Here is a 26704-nt window from a genome sequence, read left to right on the forward strand (position 1 = left end):
AAAATGATTCCAGAGGCTTGTTTAACTTCTAAAATACTGAACTTATACTTTTATTCTTAAATGTACTTATAGTTAGCTAAAGTCCTATTTTCTTCATTACCGCCTAAGAGGATCAATATTTCTAGGGCTCACGCTGCAAGCCGTACTTTAACGCCTTAATGCTATATTCCAGTATATTCTATATTCCAGCGGAGGGATCGTTTAGGCTCTTCTTTGGGTTTCCCGCCCCTTTAGTTTTTCTTTTTTCTTTCCTTTTCCTTCCCCCCTATCCGTTTTCTTAATATTATAGTCCTTACAATCTTTGCAACTTCCTCCAGCAGGTCTTTACATACAGTCGAAAAGAGATAACAGGCATATGTATATATATATGGCTCGTACCTTTTAATAGCGTCTTCTTATTGCTCTATGGTAAGCTCACCAAGGCGCTTGCAATCCTGAGCCATTACTTTCTGTTTCTCTGGGCTCCGTTCTCCTGCTGAGGTCTGTTGCCGTGTAGGGGGGGATTGCTAGAGGGAGAGTGGAGGGGGGTGTAGCAGTTGATCTCGGGGCTCAGGTTGTCACTCCGTGCCGCTGGCCAAGCGCCGGCGTGTCAGTGAGCAGCGGGATTTCTCCTCTCCTCGCGTCGTCCCGGTCTGCCGCCCGACCAACGGACTCACTTCACCGCCTTCCGGAGGTAGGGTAAGGGGGCTCCTATTCAGTAGAGGCTGGGTATTTCGGAGGGGGAGCTGTACGTCCTTCAGGCATCTAGCTCTGAAGCGGCATCTGATTTCCACCTAACGCCGCTCCTCGGTTTCTCGGGCGTTCAGCCTGCCTCCTCTCCCTCACACCTGTGCTGCCGACAGGCCCCTCCCCCCGCTCCTACGTCTCACGTCCGCATCGTGAGATCCTCAGCCAACAAGCACACGGACTGGTCTAACATATGGCTCACATCTAAGTCATCTTCACCCAACATCTTAGCACTGGAGACAAATTATAAAGTCCTAACTCGCTGGTACCTTGTACCCGCTAGAGTGGCAAAATATTCACCTAATACCTCAGCTCTTTGTTTTCGAGGATGCCCAGAAATAGGCACATATTTACACATATGGTGGGCGTGCCCAATAATCCAAACCTTCTGGAAGGAGGTCTTCGTGATTGCATCTAAAATATTTTAAAAAATAAAACAACCAGATCCATATTTAACTTTACTTAATCTAAAACCGGAATGGTTAACACTCTCTCAATTCAAACTTATGATCCAACTAATAACGGCTGCAAAACAAACAGTGGCCAAGGCATGGAAATCTCCTACATTGGTACTAGCAGAAACAATTCACAGAATGAATAATACAATGTCCCATGCTAAGATGGTAGCCATCGATCAAAATCAAATTCCAAAATTTGAAAAACTTTGGCATCCTTGGATAAAACAACAGTTCCTGTCAAATTTCAATGACTCTGTCCTGTTGCCATGGTAACAGATTAAATGACTTACAGAGACACCCATTCTAAGGCTTCAAAGAGAACTAAAAAGAATAATAAACTGACGAGCGGGACAACCTTGTGGACCATACCTCTACCTTTCAACCCTTTTTCTTCTTTCTCTTTCCTTTTCTCCACCTTACGATTAAAGCTCATTATCAGAATTTATTTGACCTATATACACTCTACTTGTAAACAATATGTATAGTAGGTATAAATCATTTAAATACCTACAAAAGTAACTAAGGAAATGATATATATCTTTAATTTAGGTTTACGTGAACCCAATGTTTAATATTTGAAATTTCATGATATTTACCTATATAAACCCTACTGTAAAACAATGAGCTTACTTTATAGATCCTTGTAAACTTACTTTATGTATCTTTATAACATTGTATACTCAATAAACTTCTTTTGACAAGGAAAAAGAAGGGTCAATACTACAAATATTGTCTCTTTGCATAAACTTAATGTAATTGTCAATAAAAGCCTTTGACACTTATGAAATGCTTGTAATTATACTTTAGAATACAATAGCAACATCTGACAAAAAGATCTAAAAACACTGAAGCAGCAGACTTTGTGAAAATTTATATTTGTGTAATTCTTGAAACTTTTGGCCATGACTGTATACTTCTAGAACACTAGATGGCGCTACATTGGTTTAGTAACACTTTAACCACTTCAGCCCCAGAAGGATTTACCCCCTTCCTGACCAGAGCACTTTTTGCGATTCGTCACTGCGTCGCTTTAACTGCGCGGTTGTACGACGTTGCACCCAAACAAAATGGATGTCCTTTTTTTTCCCACAAATAGAGCTTTCTTTTGGTGGTATTTGATCACCTCTGCGGTTTTTATTTTTTGCGCTATAAACAATAAAATGAGCGACGATTTTGAAAAAAGCAATATTTTTTACTTTTTGCTATAATAAAATATCCCCAAAAAATATATTAAAAGACCAAATTTTTTTCTCAGTTTAGGCCGATATGTATTCTTCTTCATATTTTTGGTAAAAAAAAAAAAAATCGCAATAAGCGTATATTGATTGGTTTGCGCAAAAGTTATAGCGTCTACAAAATAGGGGATAGATTTATAGCATTTTTATTATTAATGTTTTTTTTTGTTAGTAATGGCGGAGTTCGGCGATTTTTATCATCACTGCAACATTATGGCGGACACATCGTACACCTTTAACACCATTGTGGGACCATTGTCATTTATACAGCGATCAATGCTATAAAAATGCACTGATTAATGTGTAAATGACAATGGCAGGGAAGGGGTTAAACACTAGGGGCGATCAAGGGGTTAAGTGTGTCCTAGGGAGGTGTTCTAACTGCGGGGGGGATGAGCTTCCACTGACATGACAGCGATCACTGCTCCCGATGACAGGGAGCAGTTGATCCCTGTCATGTCACTAGGCAGAACTGGGAAATGCCTTGTTTACATAGGCATCTCCCCTTTCTACCTCTCCACACCGCAATCGCTGGCCGCCGGTGAACATTGCGTTCCTGGGACACACGGGCACGCTCCTTCGTCATGCAATACGCACGATAGGCGGCAAATTTAAAGGGACGTACAGGTATGCCCATTTGCCTGCCTGTGCCATTCTGCCGACGTACATCTGTGTGCGGCGTTCGGCAAGCGGTTAAGTACATTGCATAAAACGTCAATCAGGACTTAGCAATGCATAGTCAAGTCCACTGCTTTCTGGATTGACAGCTCTGCCTCTGTTGCTGAAACCCTCTGAGAGCTGCAGTGTCTGGACGGGGGAGCATGTGAGACACTGAGTCAGGGAAGGTAAAGGAAGTTTGAGTTTTGTGCAGCATATAGTAAGTGAACTTTGTACTTGTTTAGCTGTCATACAGCCTTTAACTGTGCTTTAAATTTACATGTTGATAAAATGAGCTTGCGAGAATTTGTAGGAGTTGCCACTGTTGACTTGGCTTTTATGGTGCAGAATTCAGGGCTGCAATACTGATCCTGGCTTCACTATCTCATGAGTTGCTAACTGAAAAATCTAAAAATCTAAACTCCTATCCTTTGTTCCCAAAGATAACTGCTGCAGGTGTTGTAGGGAAGTCAGTCACTAGGTCCTGAATTCAAAACCAGGATGCCCCAGAAACGGTTAAAAAAAATGGCAGCTCCTATATATTTTTCTCAATGGTCAACTTTAAAGCGGGAGTCAGCAACCTGTAGATCGCGATATACCAGTAGATCGCGACCAGGTGGCTGGTAGATCTCGGTCTGGGTTCGCTAACCTGCCATTCCAGAGTACAAACAGCGTGTAATGCAGAGGGACTACTTGTAAAGTTAGAGCTGTAGAAGGGAGCAAGAACTGATGCCTCCTCTGTAGTGCTGACTCCTGTCCCATGTGGAGTGATACCAACTGCACTTCACCTCTTATCCCGGCTAGCGGTCCCCAGAGTGGCACCAGCAGCAGGAAAGAAGAGATCTGTTGATAGGTGGTGAGGAGGCGATATGTTGCCCTCTCAACACCTGATTTAAACCCATGATTGCCATGCAGTGCACGCATTTGCGACACAGTAGTCCTGCAATTAGAGGTTTAAATCAGGTCTGAGGAGGCAGCACTGTGACCGGTGATCTTTGGCTTCTTCCATTTTGTTCAGGTAGATCTCCACCTCTCGAAGGTTGCCTACCCCTGCTTTAAGGGATAAGTTCACATAAAAAAAATTAAAGCACAACTTTTTGTAGGTAAAAAAAAACTTGGATCCTGTAAAGCTTTGCATCTAACATCAGCAGATCACGGGTACCATGCAGGTAGAGTTGCCACCTCATCCCTTTAAACCCGAACACATATGAATTACACAGGTTCTGAGGCTAATTAAATGCAGTTAAGGCCCCAAGTGAGTTTAACCGCTTGCCGCCCGCCTTCTATCATATGACGGCGAGGCGGCGCGGCTCTCGTTCTGGGAGGGCGTCATATGACGCCCTCGCCTTCCCTACCCACCAGGGGGCACGCGCGAGGCGCCGACGGCAATCGCGCGCGCCGGCCGTGTCACTGGGCACCCGATGCATGTGCCCGGTGGCCGCGATGTCCGCCGGGCAGACACGATTGCCCGGTAACACGGCAGGATGTGGATCTGTGTATGTAAACACACAGATCCACGTCCTGTCAGAGAGGAGAGATGACCGATCTGTGTTCTCAGTACAGAGCAACACAGATCGGTCTCCTCCCCTTGTGAGTCCCCTCCCCCTTCAGTTAGAAACATTCCCTAGGAACACAGTTAACCCCTCGATCACCCCCTAGTGTTGACCCCTTCCCTGCCAGTCACATTTATACAGTAATCAGTGCATTTTTATAGCACGGATCGCTGTATAAATGTGAATGGTCCCAAAAATGTGTCTGATGTGTCTGATGTGTCTGCCACAATATCGCAGTCACAATAAAAATCGCAGATCGCCGCCATGACTAGTAAAAAATAAAAAATAATAAAAATGCTATAAATCTATCCCCTATTTAGTAGACGCTATAACTTTTGCGCAAACCAATCAATATACGCTTATTGCGATTTTTTTTTTTACTATAAATATGTAGAAATATAAGTATCGGCCTAAACTGAGGAAAAAATTTGTTTAAAAAAAAAAAAAAAAAAAAAAATGGATATTTATTATAACAAAAAGTAAAAAATATTGTCTGAAGATCTCTTCTTTCCTGCTGCTGGTGCCACTCTGGGGACCGCTAGCCGGGATAAGAGGTGAAGTGCAGTTGGTATCACTCCACATGGGACAGGAGTCAGCACTACAGAGGAGGCATCAGTTCTTGCTCCCTTCTACAGCTCTAACTTTACAAGTAGTCCCTCTGCATTACACGCTGTTTGTACTCTGGAATGGCAGGTTAGCGAACCCAGACCGAGATCTACCAGCCACCTGGTCGCGATCTACTGGTATATCGCGATCTACAGGTTGCTGACTCCCGCTTTAAAGTTGACCATTGAGAAAAATATATAGGAGCTGCCATTTTTTTTAACCGTTTCTGGGGCATCCTGGTTTTGAATTCAGGACCTAGTGACTGACTTCCCTACAACACCTGCAGCAGTTATCTTTGGGAACAAAGGATAGGAGTTTAGATTTTTAGATTTTTCAGTTAGCAACTCATGAGATAGTGAAGCCAGGATCAGTATTGCAGCCCTGAATTCTGCACCATAAAAGCCAAGTCAACAGTGGCAACTCCTACAAATTCTCGCAAGCTCATTTTATCAACATGTAAATTTAAAGCACAGTTAAAGGCTGTATGACAGCTAAACAAGTACAAAGTTCACTTACTATATGCTGCACAAAACTCAAACTTCCTTTACCTTCCCTGACTCAGTGTCTCACATGCTCCCCCGTCCAGACACTGCAGCTCTCAGAGGGTTTCAGCAACAGAGGCAGAGCTGTCAATCCAGAAAGCAGTGGACTTGACTATGCATTGCTAAGTCCTGATTGACGTTTTATGCAATGTACTTAACCGCTTGCCGAACGCCGCACACAGATGTACGTCGGCAGAATGGCACAGGCAGGCAAATGGGCATACCTGTACGTCCCTTTAAATTTGCCGCCTATCGTGCGTATTGCATGACGAAGGAGCGTGCCCGTGTGTCCCAGGAACGCAATGTTCACCGGCGGCCAGCGATTGCGGTGTGGAGAGGTAGAAAGGGGAGATGCCTATGTAAACAAGGCATTTCCCAGTTCTGCCTAGTGACATGACAGGGATCAACTGCTCCCTGTCATCGGGAGCAGTGATCGCTGTCATGTCAGTGGAAGCTCATCCCCCCCGCAGTTAGAACACCTCCCTAGGACACACTTAACCCCTTGATCGCCCCTAGTGTTTAACCCCTTCCCTGCCATTGTCATTTACACATTAATCAGTGCATTTTTATAGCACTGATCGCTGTATAAATGACAATGGTCCCACAATGGTGTTAAAGGTGTACGATGTGTCCGCCATAATGTTGCAGTGATGATAAAAATCGCCGAACTCCGCCATTACTAACAAAAAAAAACATTAATAATAAAAATGCTATAAATCTATCCCCTATTTTGTAGACGCTATAACTTTTGCGCAAACCAATCAATATACGCTTATTGCGATTTTTTTTTTTACTATAAATATGTAGAAATATAAGTATCGGCCTAAACTGAGGAAAAAATTTGTTTAAAAAAAAAAAAAAAAAAAATGGATATTTATTATAACAAAAAGTAAAAAATATTGTCTTTTTTTTCAAACTTGTCCCTCTTCTTTTGTTTATAGCGCAAAAAATAAAAAACACAGATGTGATCAAATACCACCAAAATAATGCTCTATTTGTGGGGAAAAAATAATATAAATTTCATTTGGGTACAGTGTTGTATGACCGCGCAATTGTCATTCAAAGTGTGACAGCGCTGAAAGCTGAAAAATGGCCTGGGCAGGAAGGGGGTGAAAATGCACTGTATTGAGATGGTTAATTACCACCTTAATCAGCCACAGAACCTGTGTAATTAATATGTGTTCGGGTTTAAAGGGGTGAGGTGGCAACCATACCTGCAGGCAGTGTTGCTAACTTACCAGATTTAAATTTACTGACACGACACCCAAAATTTACTGGCACAGCCACGTTTTTACTGGCATTTTGAAAATTTACACAATTACAGTTTTAAGTGCAAATTAGAGTGTTTAGGCTACAAACAAGTACAATATGCAAATAGCAATATGATTTAAGTTAAATAATAAGGCAAAAAATATATTTCTTATTTTATTTTCAATATAGTAAGTAAGTAGCTCAGGGACAGGCCTCAGGAGGGTAAGAAATTAGAATGGGCGGCACACACATATGAAATTGACTCTCACAATGATACTGACACCAGTGTGCAGCAGCACAGATGATGAGACCTCACTGACATGTCCCCTCCTGAGTCACAGTCTTTCTCCAAGCCAAGTGGTCCCTCCAGTCTAAACAGCACTGACGGTCCCTGTGCCAGTATGCCTTGCTCCCATACACAAGGCTCTGGCCGCTCTGCTTGGCTCCATTGCACTATGACATCACACGACATGCTCAAGCACCGCCTCCACCAGAGCCGCCTGATCACACTGTAACAGGCACTCGGATGGTCTAAGCCGGCTCCAGACCAAGCCAAGCGTCACAGCCGTATATTTTACTGGCAACCTTTTACTTTTATTGGCATTTACTGGCAGGAGAAAATTGCCTATTTTTTACTGGCTGCCAGTGAAAATACTGACGGTTGGCAACACTGCCTGCAGGGCTCCTGAAGACTTGGCATTGTATCTGTCTGCTTGTACCTCATACGGTCAGGCAGATACACATTAACAGGAAGAGAGAATAAATGACCAGAGCGCTCAGCAGCGGCATGGCAGTTCATTGAGACTACAAGCTGACGATTGCAAAGGATGTTGGTACTTGTAGTTTGCCATTCAGAAAATTCTCTGAATGAATGACCCTGCGTCTTTTTTAAAATGGTGACAGCGAGCGGGGGAGAAGATCCCCTGCTTGCTGTCACTACAGGGAGCAGAGTGGGCGGCGGCTGCAGGAGTGGGAACATGTGACATGTGTAGCATACCCTACGTAGGAGCTGCAGATGAACAGGGATCCCCCACTCCTGCACAGCCAGGCACACCGAATCTTCACAAGCACTTAGAGAACGGGCCAGTTCTTTGTTTTTTGTTGTTTATTAGAGGGTTAACAACTTGGATAGGGATGGGAGATTATGGGATGCCCGCTTGACTTGAACAAGATCTTCAGGGACAACTTCCTCTTTACGGTCTCCTAAATACAGCTTCCTATATAGAGCTCCAGCTTCTTTAGCCTTCCACCTGCACATACTTTGTTTCTTTCTTCCTTTTTCATATTATCTATTTATTTAACCAAAAGAGTGGTAGAGAATACATTACCACTTCACATTCCATCAATTACATATATATATTCTTTTCCATCCTTTTAACATTCAGACTAACTTGATATTTCACAGTGTTTACACCTATATAAAGACATATATATACCTTTATCTTCCACACCATGTTCCAGGGACTTAAGGTACTTATCGCCAATACCTCACATTTCCCTCCTGAATTCTCCAACCCTCCTCTTTATTTTATCCTTTACAAAGTACCCCAGAAAAAAAAAAACTGGTGGAACTGACAGCCCTCTCTTCTTCAGTTCAGTAGCAGCCCATTACAGGCAGGAACTCGTCCCTTAAAAGTTGCACAATTAGAGTGAAACCGCTTCCCTTGTGGCCACTGATCCCAGCACCACTTCTTCAGGCAATGCTAGCCCATCCTGGCTGCATCTGCCCCTTTCACCAGCCCTCCTGGCTGCCTCCCTATACCAGTCTGCCCGACTGACTCTTCCTCAGTCCACCTGGCTGACTCTCAGATCTCCCAAGGAAAGGATAGAAGACTTAAAGCGGACCTTCTTCGAAAAAACCCGAACATACACGGGGTCCCGGTGCGGGGAAGGGAATTTAAATTAGCACTGTTCGCAGATGACATTATACTTACCCTGAGCCAGCCTAGGATCTCACTTCAAAATTTACATGCCGAACTCGACCTTTTTCGATCTCTTTCTGGCTATAAAATAAACACAGCTAAATCAGAGGCTTTACCTATCAATATCCCAGCAGCAGAGACCCAGCATCTACAGCAGTGCTTCCCATATCATTGGAAGACAACAGCCCTGAAATACTTGGGAGTTCAGATCACCCCTTTTTACACTACCCTATACCGAGCCAACTTTCCTCCCTTGTTCAGGTCCATAAGGGATCTGTTACAAAAATGGAAGGATCACCATATCTCCCTCCTGAGGAGGGTGGCCTCTGTTAAAATGACCATCCTTCCCAAACTTCTATACCTCTTCCAAACGCTCCCCATCCCAATTCCACATGCAAACTTGAGGAAACTTCAGGCAGATTTAGTGCGCTTCGTTTGGAACTATGGGAGGCATAGAATATCTCATTCAGTCTTAACGGCGGCGCACTCAGAGGGTGGGTTGGCATTCCCTGACCTGCATAAATACTACCAAGCTGCCCAACTATGTGCCCTGGCCTCTTGGTTTCCCCAGCGGTCTTACAATAGATGGAGAGAGTTTGAAAAAATATGGATGGCACCCACACATCCAAATAGCATGCTCTGGAATGCAAATGTGGAGGTGGACTCGGCCCGGCTTCTGGGCCCCATGCTCCATCTTAGATCACTCTGGCGTAGATTATCCCGAGTACATAAGCTGGGCTCTGAGAGGTCACTCCTCACGTCATTACTTTACAACCCCAGAATGCCTGCAGGCCTTACACATCAGATGTCTTTCCCATGGGCGACAAGGAATTTATTCCACTTTGGTCATCTGGTGCATCCATGTACACGTAGAATGCTCTCATTTCTAGAACTTCAAAAGAAATTTGACTTACCCCGCCAGGTATTCTTTGGGTACCTGCAGATAAGACATTATGCCCAATCTTTCGCTACAATTTTCAGCGCCAACTCCATTTGAGAGCTTGATGTTAGAGGGTTCGGCACGCCGAGGCTTAATTTCAAACATATACCGGGTGCTAAATTCCTACTGCTTTACCACCCAGGGTAAACATGCATATATGCTTCGCTGGGAGAGGGTATTGGGAGAGGAAATCCCAGAAACGACATGGCGGACGATTTGGTCTCAGACAGCTAAGAGTTCCTTTTGTACACTCTACAAGGAGAACGCCTACAAAATTATTTTTTTTTGGTATCTAACACCTGACATTCTCCATGCCATTTACCCTTCCAGCTCGGATAGATGCTGGCGTTGTCAGGGAGACAGAGGGACCTTGTACCACATTTACTGGACTTGTCCTAAGATAGTGCCTTTTTGGACGGAGACGCAGCTTTTACTGACTCGCCTATTAGGTGTGCAGGTTCCTAGAACCCCGAAATCATTCCTCCTTGGAGTTTCTGCTTTACAGATACCTAAACATTCTAAAAAAACTGCTTAGACATGTCCTGACGGCTGCGAGATGCCTTATTGCCCTTTATTGGAAACGTCGGGACCCGCCTACTCAAACGGACCTATACACCAGAATAAAAGACATAGAGCTGATGGAAAAAATGACAGCTAGATTGCAAGATAGATTGGAAGCACATGATAAGGTCTGGGAAGAATGGCATAGACGAGGGGACCCGCCCTGAGTCAGTGGCTGAGCCTCCCCCTCCCTTCCCCTCCCTTCCCATTTTATTCTCTCTTTCTTTTCTCTACTGTACTCTTTTCTCTTTAGATTTTGCTAAGCTCCATGTTGAAACCTACTTGTTGGCTACTGAATGCTACATGGAACTTGATACGAATCTTTTATATTTGGATTATTATTTACTGATGTTTGATATCTGTCAGCTTTACTGTTGGACTGTTGAAATTTGTACAACGCAGTATCAATGTCCTCTTTATCCAGCTGCATATATGTTTTAATAAAAAACGTTTTGGAAAAAAAAATAAATAAAGCGGACCTTCAGTCATTTTTTCATCTTTCCATCTATTAAATCTTCTGCCCTTGTTGTTTTAACTTTGGATAGTAAAACATTCTTTTTCTGCCAGTAAATACCTTATACAGCCCACTTCCTGTTTCTTGTCTGGTAAAAAGCCTAGGCTTATGACATCATGCACAGCTCTCTCTCACTCTCGTGAGAGTTTGCCAGGAAGGGAGGGGGGATAAGTCATAAGAGGGCCAATGAGAGCTGCAGAGCTGGAGGTGGTCCTCCGTGTAAATCCAGGAAGTGAACAGGCAGCAGCTTTAGCTGCTCACAGTTAAAATGGATGCAGACTCAGTGGAGTGGATTTCTGCAGCATATTTGGCAAGTACGGAATCACAGTATATATAAAATAATATGCAAAGTGGTTCAGGGAAGCTTCAGAATGGCAAAGATGTTTTTATTACAAATTATGTGAGCAGACTGCAGTTCCTCTTTAAGCACACCGCTGTGTTAAAGGGAGACTGGCTACATGTGGCAGCCCCCCCCCCACCTTTGTTAGTCACCCCAGTGTTGATTACTCACTCTGTCCTCTCTTGCTCCTGTGCCTCCAGGAAGACCTCTTACTGTGTGTTTTGGCAGGATCTTTCCAGCACCTGAGCCCCGGGCCAAGACAGGTCACCCCCCCTGAGCTAAGGGGTACCCCTCAGGCCACCGACTGGCTCCTCAACACTGAATCTCCATCTTCCACCTGACTGCCCTGCTTGCATAGCCCATGTCTATTTATGAGGTGAACTCTGTCCCCTGCCAGCCCACTACTGGGGATTGGCTAAGGCCTCAAAAAAATGCATGGCAGCTCCTCCTAACCCATACCCTTTTATTCTAGAAGATTCTCCAACCTTCCAGACCAGGGGGAGGCACCAGAGGACTACCAGTATAAGTCATCCAGCCCTGAACTCCAATGAACCCAGACCCAATTAAGACTCACCAGCTTAACATGTGAGTCAGAGTATGGTTTGCCTACACTAACTTCTAGCACACACTAGAGCAGTGGTCTCAAACCGGCGGCCCTCCTGCTGTTGCAAAACTACAAGTCCCATCATGCCTCTGCCTGTGGGAGTCATGCTTGTAATTGTCAGCCTTGCAATGCCTCATGGAACTTGTAGTTTGGCAACAGCTGGAGGGCCGCCAGTTTGAGACCCCTGCACTAGAGTGTGCTACACATGTTCCAAACTAAAAAAAAGGTGGAACATGTAACATGTTCCCAAAGGTGAACTTATCCTTTAAAGCAGAACTACTTTTTTTATTATTCTTTTTAGTTCTTTCTCCTAGTCTCCTAGCTCATCGCTTCTGAGTTTGAATGATATGAGACATGAATGGGTGTGACAGTTTGCAGCCTGAGCTCGTAATGTACTGCTGCATAAAACAGCACTTACATGTCATAACTTGAACACGGGTCTGTGCAGCAGAGAACTGCCAACGATTTTTTGAAAACCAAGCAATTATTGCTGAATATGTTAATCGCTATTTTCATTCTTTAAAGCGTGACTCCACTTTTGTTGAGAAAAAAAACCATTCCCCTCTGGGTGATCAATGTACATTGCAAGGATTATAACAAACTATGTTGCAGATTCCTATTCTGAAGAATTTCCTGTGTGTTTCTCTTTGCCTCTGTTCTGAGTAGGTCTAATGGGAGTGGTTTCATAATTAACTGTCAGGTGTGGAGCTACAGGGCACTATTAGGAAATCTGCTGGGCCTGCATCCCTTTAGACGGGTTCCTGTTGAAAGTATCTGTCAATAAATGACATTTTTGTTTCAAGGGATGCCTGACATCTGGCCTGTACCTTAGGCAGACTTCTGGGAAAATTGGTGAGCCAATCACACAAGCAGGAAATTATGTTTCTGGGGAATGGTCAGTAAACACTCTGTGTACAGAACTCCAGGTAGCCATATTGCAATGTATTCTCAGAAAATTGCATTGGCTGCAGATTGGAAAGGAAAGGTACTACTAATGGCCAAAACCAATCGACACTATTTTGTGCAACTACTCCTGGACCTCTCTGCTGCCTTGGATACGGTTGACCACCCCCTCCTCCTCAAAAAACTCCACGCCTTTGGTCTCTGTGACTGTATTCTCTTCCTACTTATCCAACCACACCTTTAGCATTTCCTACAACTCTACTTCCTCTTCTCCTCTTCCTTTCTCAGTTGGGGTCCCCCAAGGTTCTGTTCTTGGACCACTCCTATTTTCAATATACACCTCCTCCGTGGATCAGCTGATAGCCTCCCATGGCTTCCCATACCACCTCTACGCTGACGACACCCAAATCTATTTCTCTACCCCTCAGCTCACTCCCTCTGTCTCCTCACGTATCACTAATTTACTATCAGATATATCAGTCTGGATGTCACACCACTTCCTCAAACTCAATCTATCCAAAGCCAAACTTATAATTTTTCCTCCCCCATATGCCCCTTCCCCTGATCTCTCTGTCAAAATCGATGGCACAACTATGAATCCATCTCCACATGCCAAGGTTCTAGGTGTAGTCCTGGACTCCGAACTCTCCTTTAAGCACCACGTGCAATCACTGTCCAAATCCTGCCGCCTCAACCTCCGGGAACATCTCCAAAATACGCCCCTTTCTAACCAATGACACAACAAAGCTCTTAGTTCACTCGCTGGTCATCTCTGCCCTCGACTACTGCTATTCCCTTCTCATTGGCTTATCTCTACATAGTCTATCACCTCTTCATTCCATCATGAATGCTGCTGCCAGTCTCATCCACCTTACCAATTGCTCTGTCTCTGCTACCCCTCTCTGTCAATCCCTCCACTGGCTTCCGGTCGGCCAAATAATTAAATTCAAAATACTAACAACTACATACTAAGCCATCCACAATATAGCCCCCAGCTACATCACTAGCCTAGTCTCTAAATACCAACCTACTCGCTCTCTTTGTTCCTCTCAAGACCTCCTGCTCTCTAGCTCCCTCATCACCTCCAGGACTTTTTCAAAGCCTCTCCAATCCTATGGAATGCCCTACCCCAAACTGTCCGCTTATCTCCTACTCTATTAGCTTTTAGACGATCCCTGAAAACCCTTCTCTTCAGAGAAGCCTACCCTACCCACACTTAACAACAACTGTTTTCTCCATCAGCTCATCCCCCACAGTTATTACCTTTTGTTTCCACTTGACCATCCCTTCTAGATTGTAAGCTCTAATGAGCAGGGCCCTCTGATCCCTCCTTTATTGATTTGTATTGTAAGTGTACTGTCTGCCCTCATGTTGTAAAGCGCTGCGTAAACTGTTGGCGCTATATAAATCCTGTATAATAATAATAATAATAATTTTTAATAACATTCAATCACAATATGATTAGTGTCACAATCATATGCGCTATATTATTTATTCTTTATTTGCTATTTTTTTCCCCACGAAAGTGGATTTACCCTTTAATGTAAAGTGACTATGACTGAATAACATGGCAAACGACATGTAAACGTAATGCATTCAGTGTCAATGTGTGTGTGTAAAATAGATAAATTATCGATAAATTATATAATATGTATACACATACACACTGATCAGCCATAACATTATGATCACCCACCTAATGGGAAGTAGGCCCCCCTTTTGCTGTCAAAACAGCCCTGCCGTCAAAGCATTGACTTCAGTGTAACATTCACATGAATGGCAGGACTCAAGGTTTCTCAACAGAACATTGCACAAAGCATCACACTGACTCTGCTGTTTTTCTTTCTACCCATAATCCATCCAGGTGCCATCTCTTCCCCAGGAAAGTGACCCACACACACACCCAGCCATCCACATGATGTAAAAGGAAATGTGATTCATCAGACCAGGCCACCTTCCATTGCTTTGTGGTCCAGTTCTGATGCTGATGTGCCCATTGTAGGCGCTTTTGGTTGTGGACAGGGGTCAGCGTGGGCACCCTGACCGGTCTGTGGCTACTCAGCCCCATACACAACAAACTGCAATGCACTGTGTTCTGACACTTCATCTTTTGGACAGTATTACCCTTTTCAGCAATTTGAGCTACAGTAGTTTTTCTATTTGATCAGACTACACCAGCCAGCCTTCGCTCCCCACGTGCATCAATGAGTCCTTATGCCTGACCATTTTTTTTTCTTTGTATATATAACACACTATATTACCAAAAGTATTGGGACGCCTGCCTTTACACGCACATGAACTTTAATGGTGTCTTAGTCCGTAGAGTTAAATATTAAGTTGGTCCACCCTTTGCACCTATAACAGGTTCAACTCTTCTGGGAAGGCTGTCCACAAGGTTTAGGAGTGTGTTTATGGGAAAGTTTGATTATTCTTCCAGAAACGCATTTGTGAGGTCACACACTGATGTTGGACGAGAAAGCCTGGCTCACAGTCTCTGGTCTAATTCATCTCAAAGGTGTTCTATCGGGTTGAGGTCAGGACTCTGTGCAGGTCAGTCAAGTTCCTCCACCCCAAACTCGCTCATCCGTGTCTTTATGGGCCTTACTTTGTGCACTGGTGCGCAGTCATGTTGGAATAGGAAGGGGCCATCCCCAAACTGTTCCCACAAAGTTGGGAGCATGAAATTGTCCAAAATGTCTTGGTATGCTGACACCTTAAGAGTTCCCTTCACTGGAACTAAGGGGGGCAAGCCCAATCCCTGAAAAACAACCCCACGCCATAATCCCCTTAATCTCCCCTCCACCAAATGATTTGGAGCAGTGCACAAAGCAAGGTCTATAAAGACATGGATGAGTGAGTTTGCAAAGAAAAACAAAAGAAAAAAGAATGCCAGGTCAATGTGTGTAAAAGGCAAACAACAACAACAACATTGACCTGATGCCCCTGTTTTGTCTCTGAGGGATCCTATACCTCCTTAGGAGCTGCCGAATTGTGTGTTACTTTTACCACCACCTGTTGAATTATCCATTTGGCCCCTGTTCCTTCCTGCTTCCAACCTTCCTCCAGCTGTGTATGGACTATAAGGACGCTGCTATTTGCATATATTAATTGTATATTTCATCTGATGTCAGTGAGCGCTGAGCAGGGGGCGCGCACCCCCTAGTGGCCACAGGGTGAAGCGAAGTAACATAACGTCGTTTCGCCCAGCCGTTCTATTCTGCCGCAGTGAAACTGCGGCGGCTGGACGGCAAGTGGTTAACATAACAGGTTCCACTCAGAACAGGCCTCACAATGGTCGACCAAAGAAGTTGAGTGCACATGCTCAGCGTCATATCCAGAGGTTGTCTTTGGGAAATAGACGTATGAGTGCTGCCAGCTACAGAGGTTGAAGGAGTGGAGGGGGGGAGTCAGCCTGTCAGTGCTCAAACCATACGCCGCACACTGCATCAAATTTTCAAATTTGTCTGTATGGCTGTCATCCTAGAAGGAAGCCTCTTCTAAAGATGATGCACAAGAAAGCCCGCAAACAGTTTGCTGAAGACAAGCAGACTAAGGGCATGGATTACTGGAACCATGTCCTGTGGTCTGATGAGATCAAGATCAACTTATTGGTTCTGATTGTGTCAAGCATGTGTGGCGGCAACCAGGTGAGAAGTACAAAGACAAGTGTGTCTTGCCTACAGTCAAGCATGGTGGTGGGAGTTTCATGGTCTGGGGCTGCATGAGTGCTGCCAGCACTGGGGAGCTACAGTTCATTGAGGGAACCATGAATGCCAACATGTAGTGTGACATACTGAAGCAGAGCATGATCCCCTCCCTTCGGAGACTGGGCCGCAGAGCAGTATTCCAACATGATAACAACCTCAAACACACCCCCACTGCCTTGCTAAAGAAGTTGAAGGTAAAGGTGATGGACTGGCCAAGCATGTCTCCAGACCTAAACCCTACTGAGCACCTGTGGGGCATCCTCAAATGGAAGGTGGAGGAGTGCAAGGTCTCTAACATCCATATAAAAAGTGTTTGGCGCAAAGATTAAAAGCAATAACCCACATAAATGACATTATTATGCATATAAATGATGAACTGGAACAAGGGATAAGAAAAGATAATGGTAGTCCATGATGGTGTGCATAAAGTCATTGATGAGGTATAAAGCCCACATTCACGGCAGCCTTCCAATGGGGAAGGAAACCATATTCCCAAAAAGCACTGTAAGAAACAAAGAAAGGAGGCGCCTCTGGGTGCAGACTTAAAAACAATTTTAATAAAAAGAGCAGCAACAGAGATTGCACTCACATTTGTGTTGATTTAAAAAGGCATATGAGAGCCCCAGATGTAACTGGAGGGGTCCGTGAGGTCGATCATCCCTGCCATGGATGTGTAATCAGACTGGTCTTTCAGATGCACGGTGTCCATCGGCTTGCTGACTCAGGAAACGCGTCGCATGTGTGTGATGTCATTGCCCCTCGCCTGGATTGCTGTTTGCCTTCCAAGTCTCATTCTGGTATTCCTCCATCATTGCCGGCCAGTGGACACAGTGCATCTGAAAGACCAGTCTGATTACACATCCATGGCAGGGATGATCGACCTCACGGACCCCTCAAGTTACATCTGGGACTCTCATATGTCTTTTTAAATCAAAATTGAAATAGAGGTATTTGAATCTATACTGGCAGTCTCTAAAGCTCCACACTCCTCCAGCACACTACTTCAGATCACTTGCTTTCTCTACTACACAATCCTAGATTCCGGTCACCATTAGCACATGGTTAGGCCTCACTCTGAATAAGTTCCAACAGTTGAATAATAGCCATTCGCTGGCAGGGGTCTGCAGTCCCCTTTGGTGTAGCAACCAATAGTGATGAAAAAGGACATTTGTGCTAACTGAAACAACTTGGTGAACTACTGATCCCAAAAAGTCCAGTGCGAATCCTGTCAACATTCCTGGCTGCAGCAACTTGACTTAAACAACACCACAGTCTCTCCCTCTGGCTTCACATCCAATCCTGGCATGTCTCTCCCAGAGCTTTTCACTGTGCTTCTCACTCACTGACCCCGGCATGGATCCCTCCTGAATGACTTGCCCAGCAATGCTCCCAACTGTCCTCCTCCTGCTCCTGTTCCAGGACACCTCTCTATGACCGTGTAGAGAGAGGCTCCCTCCCAGCTCCCAAGCTCCAGGCCCGGTTCACCTCCCAGTAAGGGGGTTCCCTCAAGGGCCATAACAGTCTAACACTCCATAATTGAGTTCTTCCACCCAACAACTCCTCCCTAGTAGGCTGACCATGAGTGTATATATAGGAGGCCTGCCCCCTGCCAATCCTAGTTGGGGATTGGTTAGGGCTTCCAGATACACTCCATGTTACTCTCTCTGCCTTGCCTCTTTTCCAGAACCCTCTGTAAACAAAGGAGGCGCCAGAGGGATAAAGCATGTCAGTCATCTGCTGCTACACTAAACCACTCTCCAGCCCCCAGATCAAAAACAAACAGGCCTAGCTCACAGCTAGACCTGCCTAAATTTACCTGCACTGGCTGTACCAACAAAAACACTACTCTAGCACCTACCTACCTAAGGTAGAGGGTGATTATAATTATATATATATATAATGTGTGTGTGTGTATGTACCTCAGTCATTATGGTTTACAAGACCTTTAAATAGCAGCCTGCTTTCTTTAATATCTGCTTTCTATATTTCCACAATAAATTCTTAGAGCTTATGACACATAAGGCTTTGATTCTTCTTTTTAACATTCAACACAATGTGCATGTAGAGATTAAAAAACATTGGACTCTTCAAAGGCCTTTGCTGCAAGTACACACCGAGACCTTTCATTACCAGCAAGGTCATAGTCGTTTTTTTTCTGTAAGTGATTCTATCTCCCTCCATGTGAATACTCCAGCTTTATATTGGATTCCTGCTGGTAAAATTGATAAAATACACTCTAATTTTCTATTCTGCAGAAGGGTAATCCTGCTATATATTAGAGAAGAGAAATGCAAGAGAAAATTATTTCATGTATTAATGTTATTATTGGCTAGATTTTTTAAGAGAAGCATCCCCAAGTCTATTAAATGCTGTCATGCAATTTTTGTGCTGAAATAACATAATCCATCTATAGGACCAGGCAAAGAGCAGATCACCTTGGAGCATGGGCTTAAAAAGGGTCCCATCAGAATATTTAATGTGATGAATAGAAGGGCAAATGCAGTTTGAATCCTGACACTTGCTACTTCTCAGACAGAAAGGGCTCGACATATGGGGTCCAATGTGTTTAAACAACATATTGCCACATCAGATGTCATTTGCAGCTGTATTTTTAGCTGCTGCAGTGTATGCTAATGCCATCTGATTCATCAAAGGGAGATGTTTTCATGCATTAATGATATATGTAGATGCCCATACATTATTAATACCTGAGATGTTTGCCTCTCAATGTTATCACCTAACTGAAAATATGTATACTCAGTTAAAATAGAAAATCTGGGTGTTTACAAACCTTTAGCCTTTTACCTGCTACAATCAGAGGATAACCTAGTAATACACAAGGCTTACACAAAAAAAAAAAAAAAACGAAAATCTTCTAACCCTAGAAGAGCCTCATCTGCCAATCATATGGCATGGTGGCCCATGGCAAGAGGGACAATTGCCTCCTTCACACCATGGACAGCCAAAAAAAAGAGAAGAGAGGGTCTAGAAATATAGGGGGAAAAAAAAGGTCCTTGAGATTTTTTAAAATTGTTTTTATGAGCTTTAGCATTTTTTAAAATTGTTTTTATGAGCTTTAGCTTTTTAATATGACCCCTTTCTTTTTCCATGCAGGGCAAAGTAACTGGAGCATTTGAGTTCCCGTTTCCCCAGCAGCATCTTCCTTTTCTTTGCTTCCTCCTTTCAGCAGTTGAGAGCAAGGAAAGAAAGTTCTGTGTAAATGCCAAATTGGGTAAGAGCCCCCAGGTGACAATGCTGGGAGAATGTGCTGCTTACTGGAAATAAAGAGCTGTGCCATTTCTAGGGTTACTGCTACATTTTGGAGAGGTGGCCCTTCCCTGTTGTGCCAGGGATGGGGGCTTTTTTTATTCTGATGGGTTTTCTGATCTTAAAACAAGTGTCCAATAGTCCCCCTGTAATAATATGATAAAATGGTGATCTTAAATTATCAACCACACACTACTGGCCTACAATAAAATCAGCATTAAAGTGTACGTAAGCCTTATGCCGCGGACACACGATCGGTAATTCCGCCAGCAAAACTCCAATGAGAACTTTTGTTTCGGAAAATGCGACCGTGTGTATGCTCCATCGGTCTTTTGCTGGCAGAATTCCAGCCAGCACAAGATTGAGAGCATGTTCTCTATTTTTCGGTCGGGAAAAGTTCCTATCCGAAAATGCAATCGTCTGTACAAATTCCGACTCGCAAAATTCCTACGCATGCTCGGAAACAATTTGACGCATGCTCGGAAGCATTGAACTTCATTTTCTCGGCTCGTTGTAGTGTTGTACGTCACCGCGTTCTTGAAGGTTGAAAGTTTAGAGAACTTTTGTGTGACCGTGTGTATGCAAGGCAATCTTGAGCGGAATTCCATCGGAAAAACCATCCAAGTTTTTTCCGACGGAAAATCCGCTCTTGTGTACGGGACGTAAGTCTTGTTTGACAAGTCTCGTTGTATGCATTTTCCATGATTGTGAAAGTGTTGCCAAGTTTTTTACTTGGAGATCCTGCTTGTTGCAAGCTGACAATGTTAAATACTCCCTCATTAGCAACAGAAGTATCAGCCTGTCTTTTCAGCTCCTTCAGTTGGCTGTAGAGATGCACAGCAGATAGACCACCTAATGACCAGCTAAAGAAGTTCAGTGGCTTAACCTTTGGCAAGCTGCAACAGAACTGCTATTGCTGGCAGTATCTCCAGGTACAATGACAGCAATACTGAAAAATCGATATTGGCTTGTTTGTTGGATGATACAAGCATGCAGCTAGCCCTCATGAATGCTGCCGATATTTTGCTAAATACGTTTATTTTCCTATAATCCTCAGCTTCCTTTGGTGGCTATTTTCAAACTTTCCTGAAATATTTCATTCAGACAAATGCCACATTTGATAAATGCCATATTTCATTCAGACAAATTCAGTTGCTGAAAGGAGCAAGCAAGGACCACTAAATGGAGTTGCTGATCATAGGAAATCAACGCAATAAACAAAAATACGGCCATAATTCATGAGCGCCAGAAGAATGCTGGTGACCTTTGTCCAACAGATTTTTTTATACCTAGACCCCTACTTCTGATAATCAGGTGCTGTGTACATTCAAGGATATTTTCTCAGCCAACCAAAGTTCAGTTGCACTCAAATCTATAGAAAATAACAATCAGTGAAAGACATGTCACAAACAAAAGGCCAAGTGAAAATCTGTTTGTCAAAATCACCTTTCCTTGTGTTTAATAGTAGACAATATCAAAGAAAGGCGCTCAACACATACAGTATTGCGTGAAAAGACTACTCCATAAAAAAACATATACAGCCATGAAAGATGATGCAAAAACATGTTGGCGTGCAAACACAGTCACTTTTGGTTCCTATAGAAGTCACTTCTGGGCCCAGATATCGGGCCTTTGGAGTGCACACCAGACTCCAGTGAGTGGAGCAGCAATTCTTTCACAGAGCTGTTTACATTGGTGCTGATTCTGGACACTTAGGCTGGGTTCACATATATGCGAATTGGGTGCTGGGCAATTCGCATGACAGGTGAGTGTGACCAGCTCTCAATGGAGCCGGTTCACATAGGTCCGGGGCGGCCGTGGTCCAGATTGTAGAAGGGTCCTGTGTGTCTTTGATTCCAGTTCAGGTGCGAATTCAGGCAAAAATTGGGACCTGAGTTGCACCTGAACTGGTGAACAGGGAAACACTGGACCCCATGCTGTGAATCGCGATCACACATATGTGAACTTGGCCCTAAATGTGTGAGTGGGCAGTTTATATATTTTTATGTTTGTGCTTTTATCTATAGTTTGGATTAATAAATACTACACTATAAGCAATTTTTTGGTTTGGGTGGCTGCATAGAGTCCAGTGAAGAGGAACGAATTTGCAGAAGAAATTACCTGGACCTTCACAAATGGCATCTTTGGTTTACTAAACAGCGTGGCAAGACCTTTGTTCATTTCGAGGTCATGGGCTTGTGGTGACTTTACTGTATATATGTGGTGGTGGGTGATTGTCTGGTGCACGATATAAGAGAAGGATATGAAAGAACTAAAAGTGTTGGAGACACACTTGGTGGAGAAATTGGAGTATCACTTGTGAACTGTGTCTCATTGCTTGTTATACGAGGGTTCTTCAAAAAGTTTCTGCACTTTTTTTTTTAACTCTATTAAAAAAAAAGTGTGGGAACTTTTTGAAGACCCCTCGTATATTTTTATTATTGCATCTTTCATGGCTTTATGTTTTTTTTTTTCTTTTTTTCTATTGCGTAGTTTTTTCGCTATTTTTTGTCTTTTTGCATGTGTTGAGCACCTTACTTTGATATTGTCCTGTTTTTAAGTTGTGTCCCCTTAAAGGGGCAGCTTCACATTATTTATTAATTTGACAATTTTGTCACAGAAGGTTGGCGCTCCTATAATCTTTTCATTGTGCTTAATAGTATCTCTAGTACCTTTTTTGTGCTTTCAGATGTCCCTTCCCTCTTGTATCTATCCTTTCTACACTTTCATTTCTTCGGGCAGGTTTTAATTTTTAGGGAATAGTTATTTAAACTTGGACAAAAGAAAACACAATTGTGTTTTATACTAATGGCAGGCAATCCGGTTTCAAAATCGATCAGTTACACTAAACAACGCAATTCTTTTTGTTTTCTATAATTTTAATTAATTGGTACCTCTAGCGTTTCATATTTTTGCATATAATGTCGCTGTACAAAATAAATGGAAAATAATTTGGCAAAGTCTGTCTTTTCAGAAGTACTGGCTCCAATATGAAATGTTCAATCATGATTTAATCAATTATTGTACTGTTTAGCAAACCTTGTATGTTTTCATTGCATTTGAATATAAGCATAATAGTCTGTCTGAAAAGATGATGGTGTTTTGAAGCAGTGACAAATGTGTATAGCTAGAGCACATCAGCCAAACGGATTAAGGTCCGTGACTTCACTACAAACACAGCCAACTGCATGTGACACTTATGAGTACAATGCATTTTGAGCAATTGGTAGAACAGCCGCCACCATTGTAGTGTGCCCAGAAGGGTTCACTGCTCTTGTTGTCCATGAATCACAGATGTCCCACTATCTGAGCCAAATACTGGAGGGGGGAAATTATTCTCATTCAGCAGAGATTACATATGATTACCAAATCCTTTGTTATTTTATGTAATTTCATTCTTTTTTTTTTAAAGTTTACAAGCCAACTAAGGAAGGGTCTAATGTAAAATACAACTAAAGGATCTGGCATGGCAATCTAAAAAAGTAATAAATCCAGTTACAACATGATGCATAAGCCTCACAAAGTTAACAAAAACTTAATTTACCTTACAGGGACAAATTCTCTTTCAAATGTGTTTGACCTTCTTCCCCTTGCAGACACTGCAGCTCAAAGTGTGATATCTTCAGCAACAGGGGCATTGCAGTCAATCCAGAAATTAGTGGGCAAAACTAGGTGTGTCCAGGTGCTGATAGACAAGCTACAGGCTTGTGAATCAGCAGTGAAAATGCCGATAGCCACTCCCTGCAACATGTTTTCATGGAGTAGTGCAGCGTAGTTGCCACAGCATCACAGGAAGCTATATTGATTGGACTGAACTTCACTGCAGACTAAGCAGGTGTTTGTGGGACTTTACAGTGGGACTAACAAAAAATTAAGTGCAGATGCACTTATATAGTGTTGCTTTTTTATTAGAAGGCCACAACTGTACTTTAATAGAGATGCAGGAGAATTACAGTGATGGTGTGTGTTTGTGTGTAGGTATATGTGTGTATATATAATATAGATAGATTACGGCCTATACAGTAGTATGTTACAGTTAAACATGAATTCCAGGTACCTGGCCATGCCTCTGGAAGCTGGAAGCAGACACCGCTACTCCAGGGATCTCCCTTGCTCTCAGGTCCTGTGCTGAACGGTCAGCCTGATGTATTCTAAACACAGGGGGTTTGATGCTCAGCATGGGCGCCTTAGTGAATGCTTTGAATGTTCTGAATAAATGCTAAAAAAGTGTTCTGGATAGAAAAGTTGTAGAGGCAGGGCAGTAACATCACGTCCATGCTGAGCGGCTGAACTCCTGTGTTCAGAATACATCAGCATAGGACCCAAAAGTAAGGGAGATCACTGGACTAGCGGTGTCTACTTCAGTGATTTGTAGCTTCTACAGGCATCGGCCAGGTATGGTATATACAGAGTTAAATTGGTTTAAAAGGCTGTACCAATGTAACTATGCGAAAACATACCATAACTGGAATTCATCTTTATGCACATGCACCCTCTCCAGTGGAAAAGCAGCCACTTATGTCCTACTCCATTCTACATCTTGATTAATTTGAGCTAGACATCCCTGGTCTATGGACATTGAAGGTCTTCTTTTACTCAAACATAACTGTCCTGGGAAAGAACTCTATGTGCTTGAGGATGCCTTTAACTGTCCCTCTGAAAATTTACCCGAGATTGATCACTACTAATGCTAGACTGTTAAATCACCTAATGGATTCTTTAGATTTTGGGGGATTCTGGTGACAAGATCTTTGCTCTTAAGGTTGCACACGTTCTAAGACTAGTTACCTTTCAATTATATTACTTTCTGAGTTGCTGACCTGGACTGGGCATGCAGATTAGAAAATCCCATTAAACCCAAGTTCCTGATCTGTATACTTTTGTTGGATCAGTGGTTTAAAGTCTTTAAACCACTGGATTAGTGTGATGAGTCATCTTTACCAACCTCCAAATTCTCTCCATACAGCCTTTTTTTGAAGGAACGCTATGCTGAGATAAATAAGTGGGTTCCATTGGTGACCACCCTATTACCTGTGCTTTTTAGTAAATCCAGGCATTTGTTTTTTTCTTAGGTTTTTGGAAGATGTTGTAGACAATCCTGGTGTCAGGAGCTCTGGTTCTCCAGGCATCTTACTTGCCATGGCAGTCCTTCCAAAAACCTCCTTTCCGTTTATACTGTATTTGTTTAATATTAGTGATGTGACTGTAGTAAATGACTCCTTTACCTAATTACCTGTTCATTAACATATATCTTTTTCATTTTCAGTTACAAAAGTTTTGTAACAGCCAGAAGAGCCGTGATTGCCATAACCGGATGCTGGGTCCTGTCTTTCATTGTTGGCTTGGTTCCCATGTTTGGATGGAACAATATAAGCAACCTGAGAAAGGAACAGAACTCCACTTTTGGTGAAATATTTATAACCTGTGAATTTGAAACTGTGATCAGTATGGAATATATGGTCTACTTCAATTTCTTTGTCTGGGTACTTCCTCCCCTCATCCTGATGCTAATTATTTATTTGGAAGTATTCAACCTAATTCAGCGACAGCTTAACAAGAAGGTGTCTTCCAGCTCAAAGGACCCACAAAAGTACTATGGAAAGGAACTGAAAATTGCCAAGTCATTAGCTTTGATCTTATTATTATTTGCTCTAAGTTGGCTACCACTACACATATTAAACTGCATTACACTGTTCTGCCAGACTTGCAGCACCCCTATGATCATAACTTATATTGCTATTTTTTTGACCCATGGAAACTCTGCTATGAACCCCATTGTCTATGCCTTCCGTATTGATAAGTTCAGATTTACGTTTTTGTACATCTGGAAGAAATATTTCTGCTGCAAAAGTGGAAGAGAACTTAACAGAGCGAACACAACGAACATTGAAAGATCTTGTTCAAAACATGTCCTCTAAAGTACCCAGGTTTTGTACACTATAATACTCCAAAATAAGCAAATAACCACTGTCTGTCCAACTGTCCATTTTAACAATAAATTGCTATTAAATAATATGCAGAATTCAGCTTCAGCATATTCTGTTTGTTTACATCTGCTGCAAACTTTGCATGTGTATATAGTAAATACAGACTTATCCAGGATCTTACTAACACAGATGCGTATGGAAGTGTAAACCCTAAATGTCCTTCAGTACTAACTTCTAATACACATAATGATACCGCCACCATGTGTTCACATTGAGCACACTCTGGTGGAAAAAAAAAGGTGACAATTTTATAAAAATGTTGAAATTGAAATTATACAATCTTGTTTTAAGTGCATCTTGATTATGAAAAGGGATCTTCACATTCAAACCGTTGTAAGGGAAAAGGTGGATGAGGAGAGTCCACTGCAATCTTATAGCTTTTTTATTTAGGATTATACTACTTCAAGGTGCACGCAAATGCTTTTTTTTTTTTTTATAGACACTGATAGTAAATTATTTTAGGATGTTGAAAAAAAATAAGAAAAAACATTGCATCATCACTACTGCAGTATCCTACTCTTGTTTTATAAATCAAATTAGACAAATGTAGCCTCCCAACCAAGTTCCTGAGGTGCTTTCTATCTATAAACCAAAAAGCTTTAAAACCTACTATGTAGACACACATTAACCAAATGACTATAGAGTACAGCAATGGTTCTCAACCACAGCACCATGGCCCGCTGCTAGGCCTCCCTATTCTTGGATCTCAAGGCAGCTGCAGATCCCTTACCCTACAACAGTGCCTCCCAGCTCTCATAGTGCTCCCATGGCACCTGAGAGAGCCCAGCCTTCCACATTGCGCCCCCCCCACTCCACTGCATTGCCCCCCGCCTTGCTGCAGAGCATTCATCCCTCAATATTGCCTCCAACAATGTCCTTCAGCACCACTGCAAAGCACCTAGCCCCCTGGAGAGACCCCAGCCCCCTCCAG

At 43.0% G+C, this 26704-nt stretch overlaps 1 protein-coding gene across 3 annotated transcripts in view; it reads left to right on the forward strand.

The window, feature by feature from the left end:
- The window catches only part of ADORA1 (adenosine A1 receptor), a 227274-nt gene extending 201475 nt beyond the window's left edge, over positions 1–25799 (forward strand). For all 3 annotated transcript variants that reach the window (XM_073615652.1, XM_073615653.1, XM_073615654.1), the window contains exon 3: positions 25053–25799. In XM_073615652.1, coding sequence (XP_073471753.1) covers positions 25053–25704 — 652 coding nt within the window. In that variant the 3' untranslated portion in view covers positions 25705–25799. The remainder of the gene's footprint in view (positions 1–25052) is intronic.
- Positions 25800–26704: the final 905 nt, after the last annotated feature.

Source organism: Aquarana catesbeiana, linkage group LG02 (assembly GCF_042186555.1).
Source record: "Aquarana catesbeiana isolate 2022-GZ linkage group LG02, ASM4218655v1, whole genome shotgun sequence".
NCBI lineage: Eukaryota > Metazoa > Chordata > Amphibia > Anura > Ranidae > Aquarana > Aquarana catesbeiana.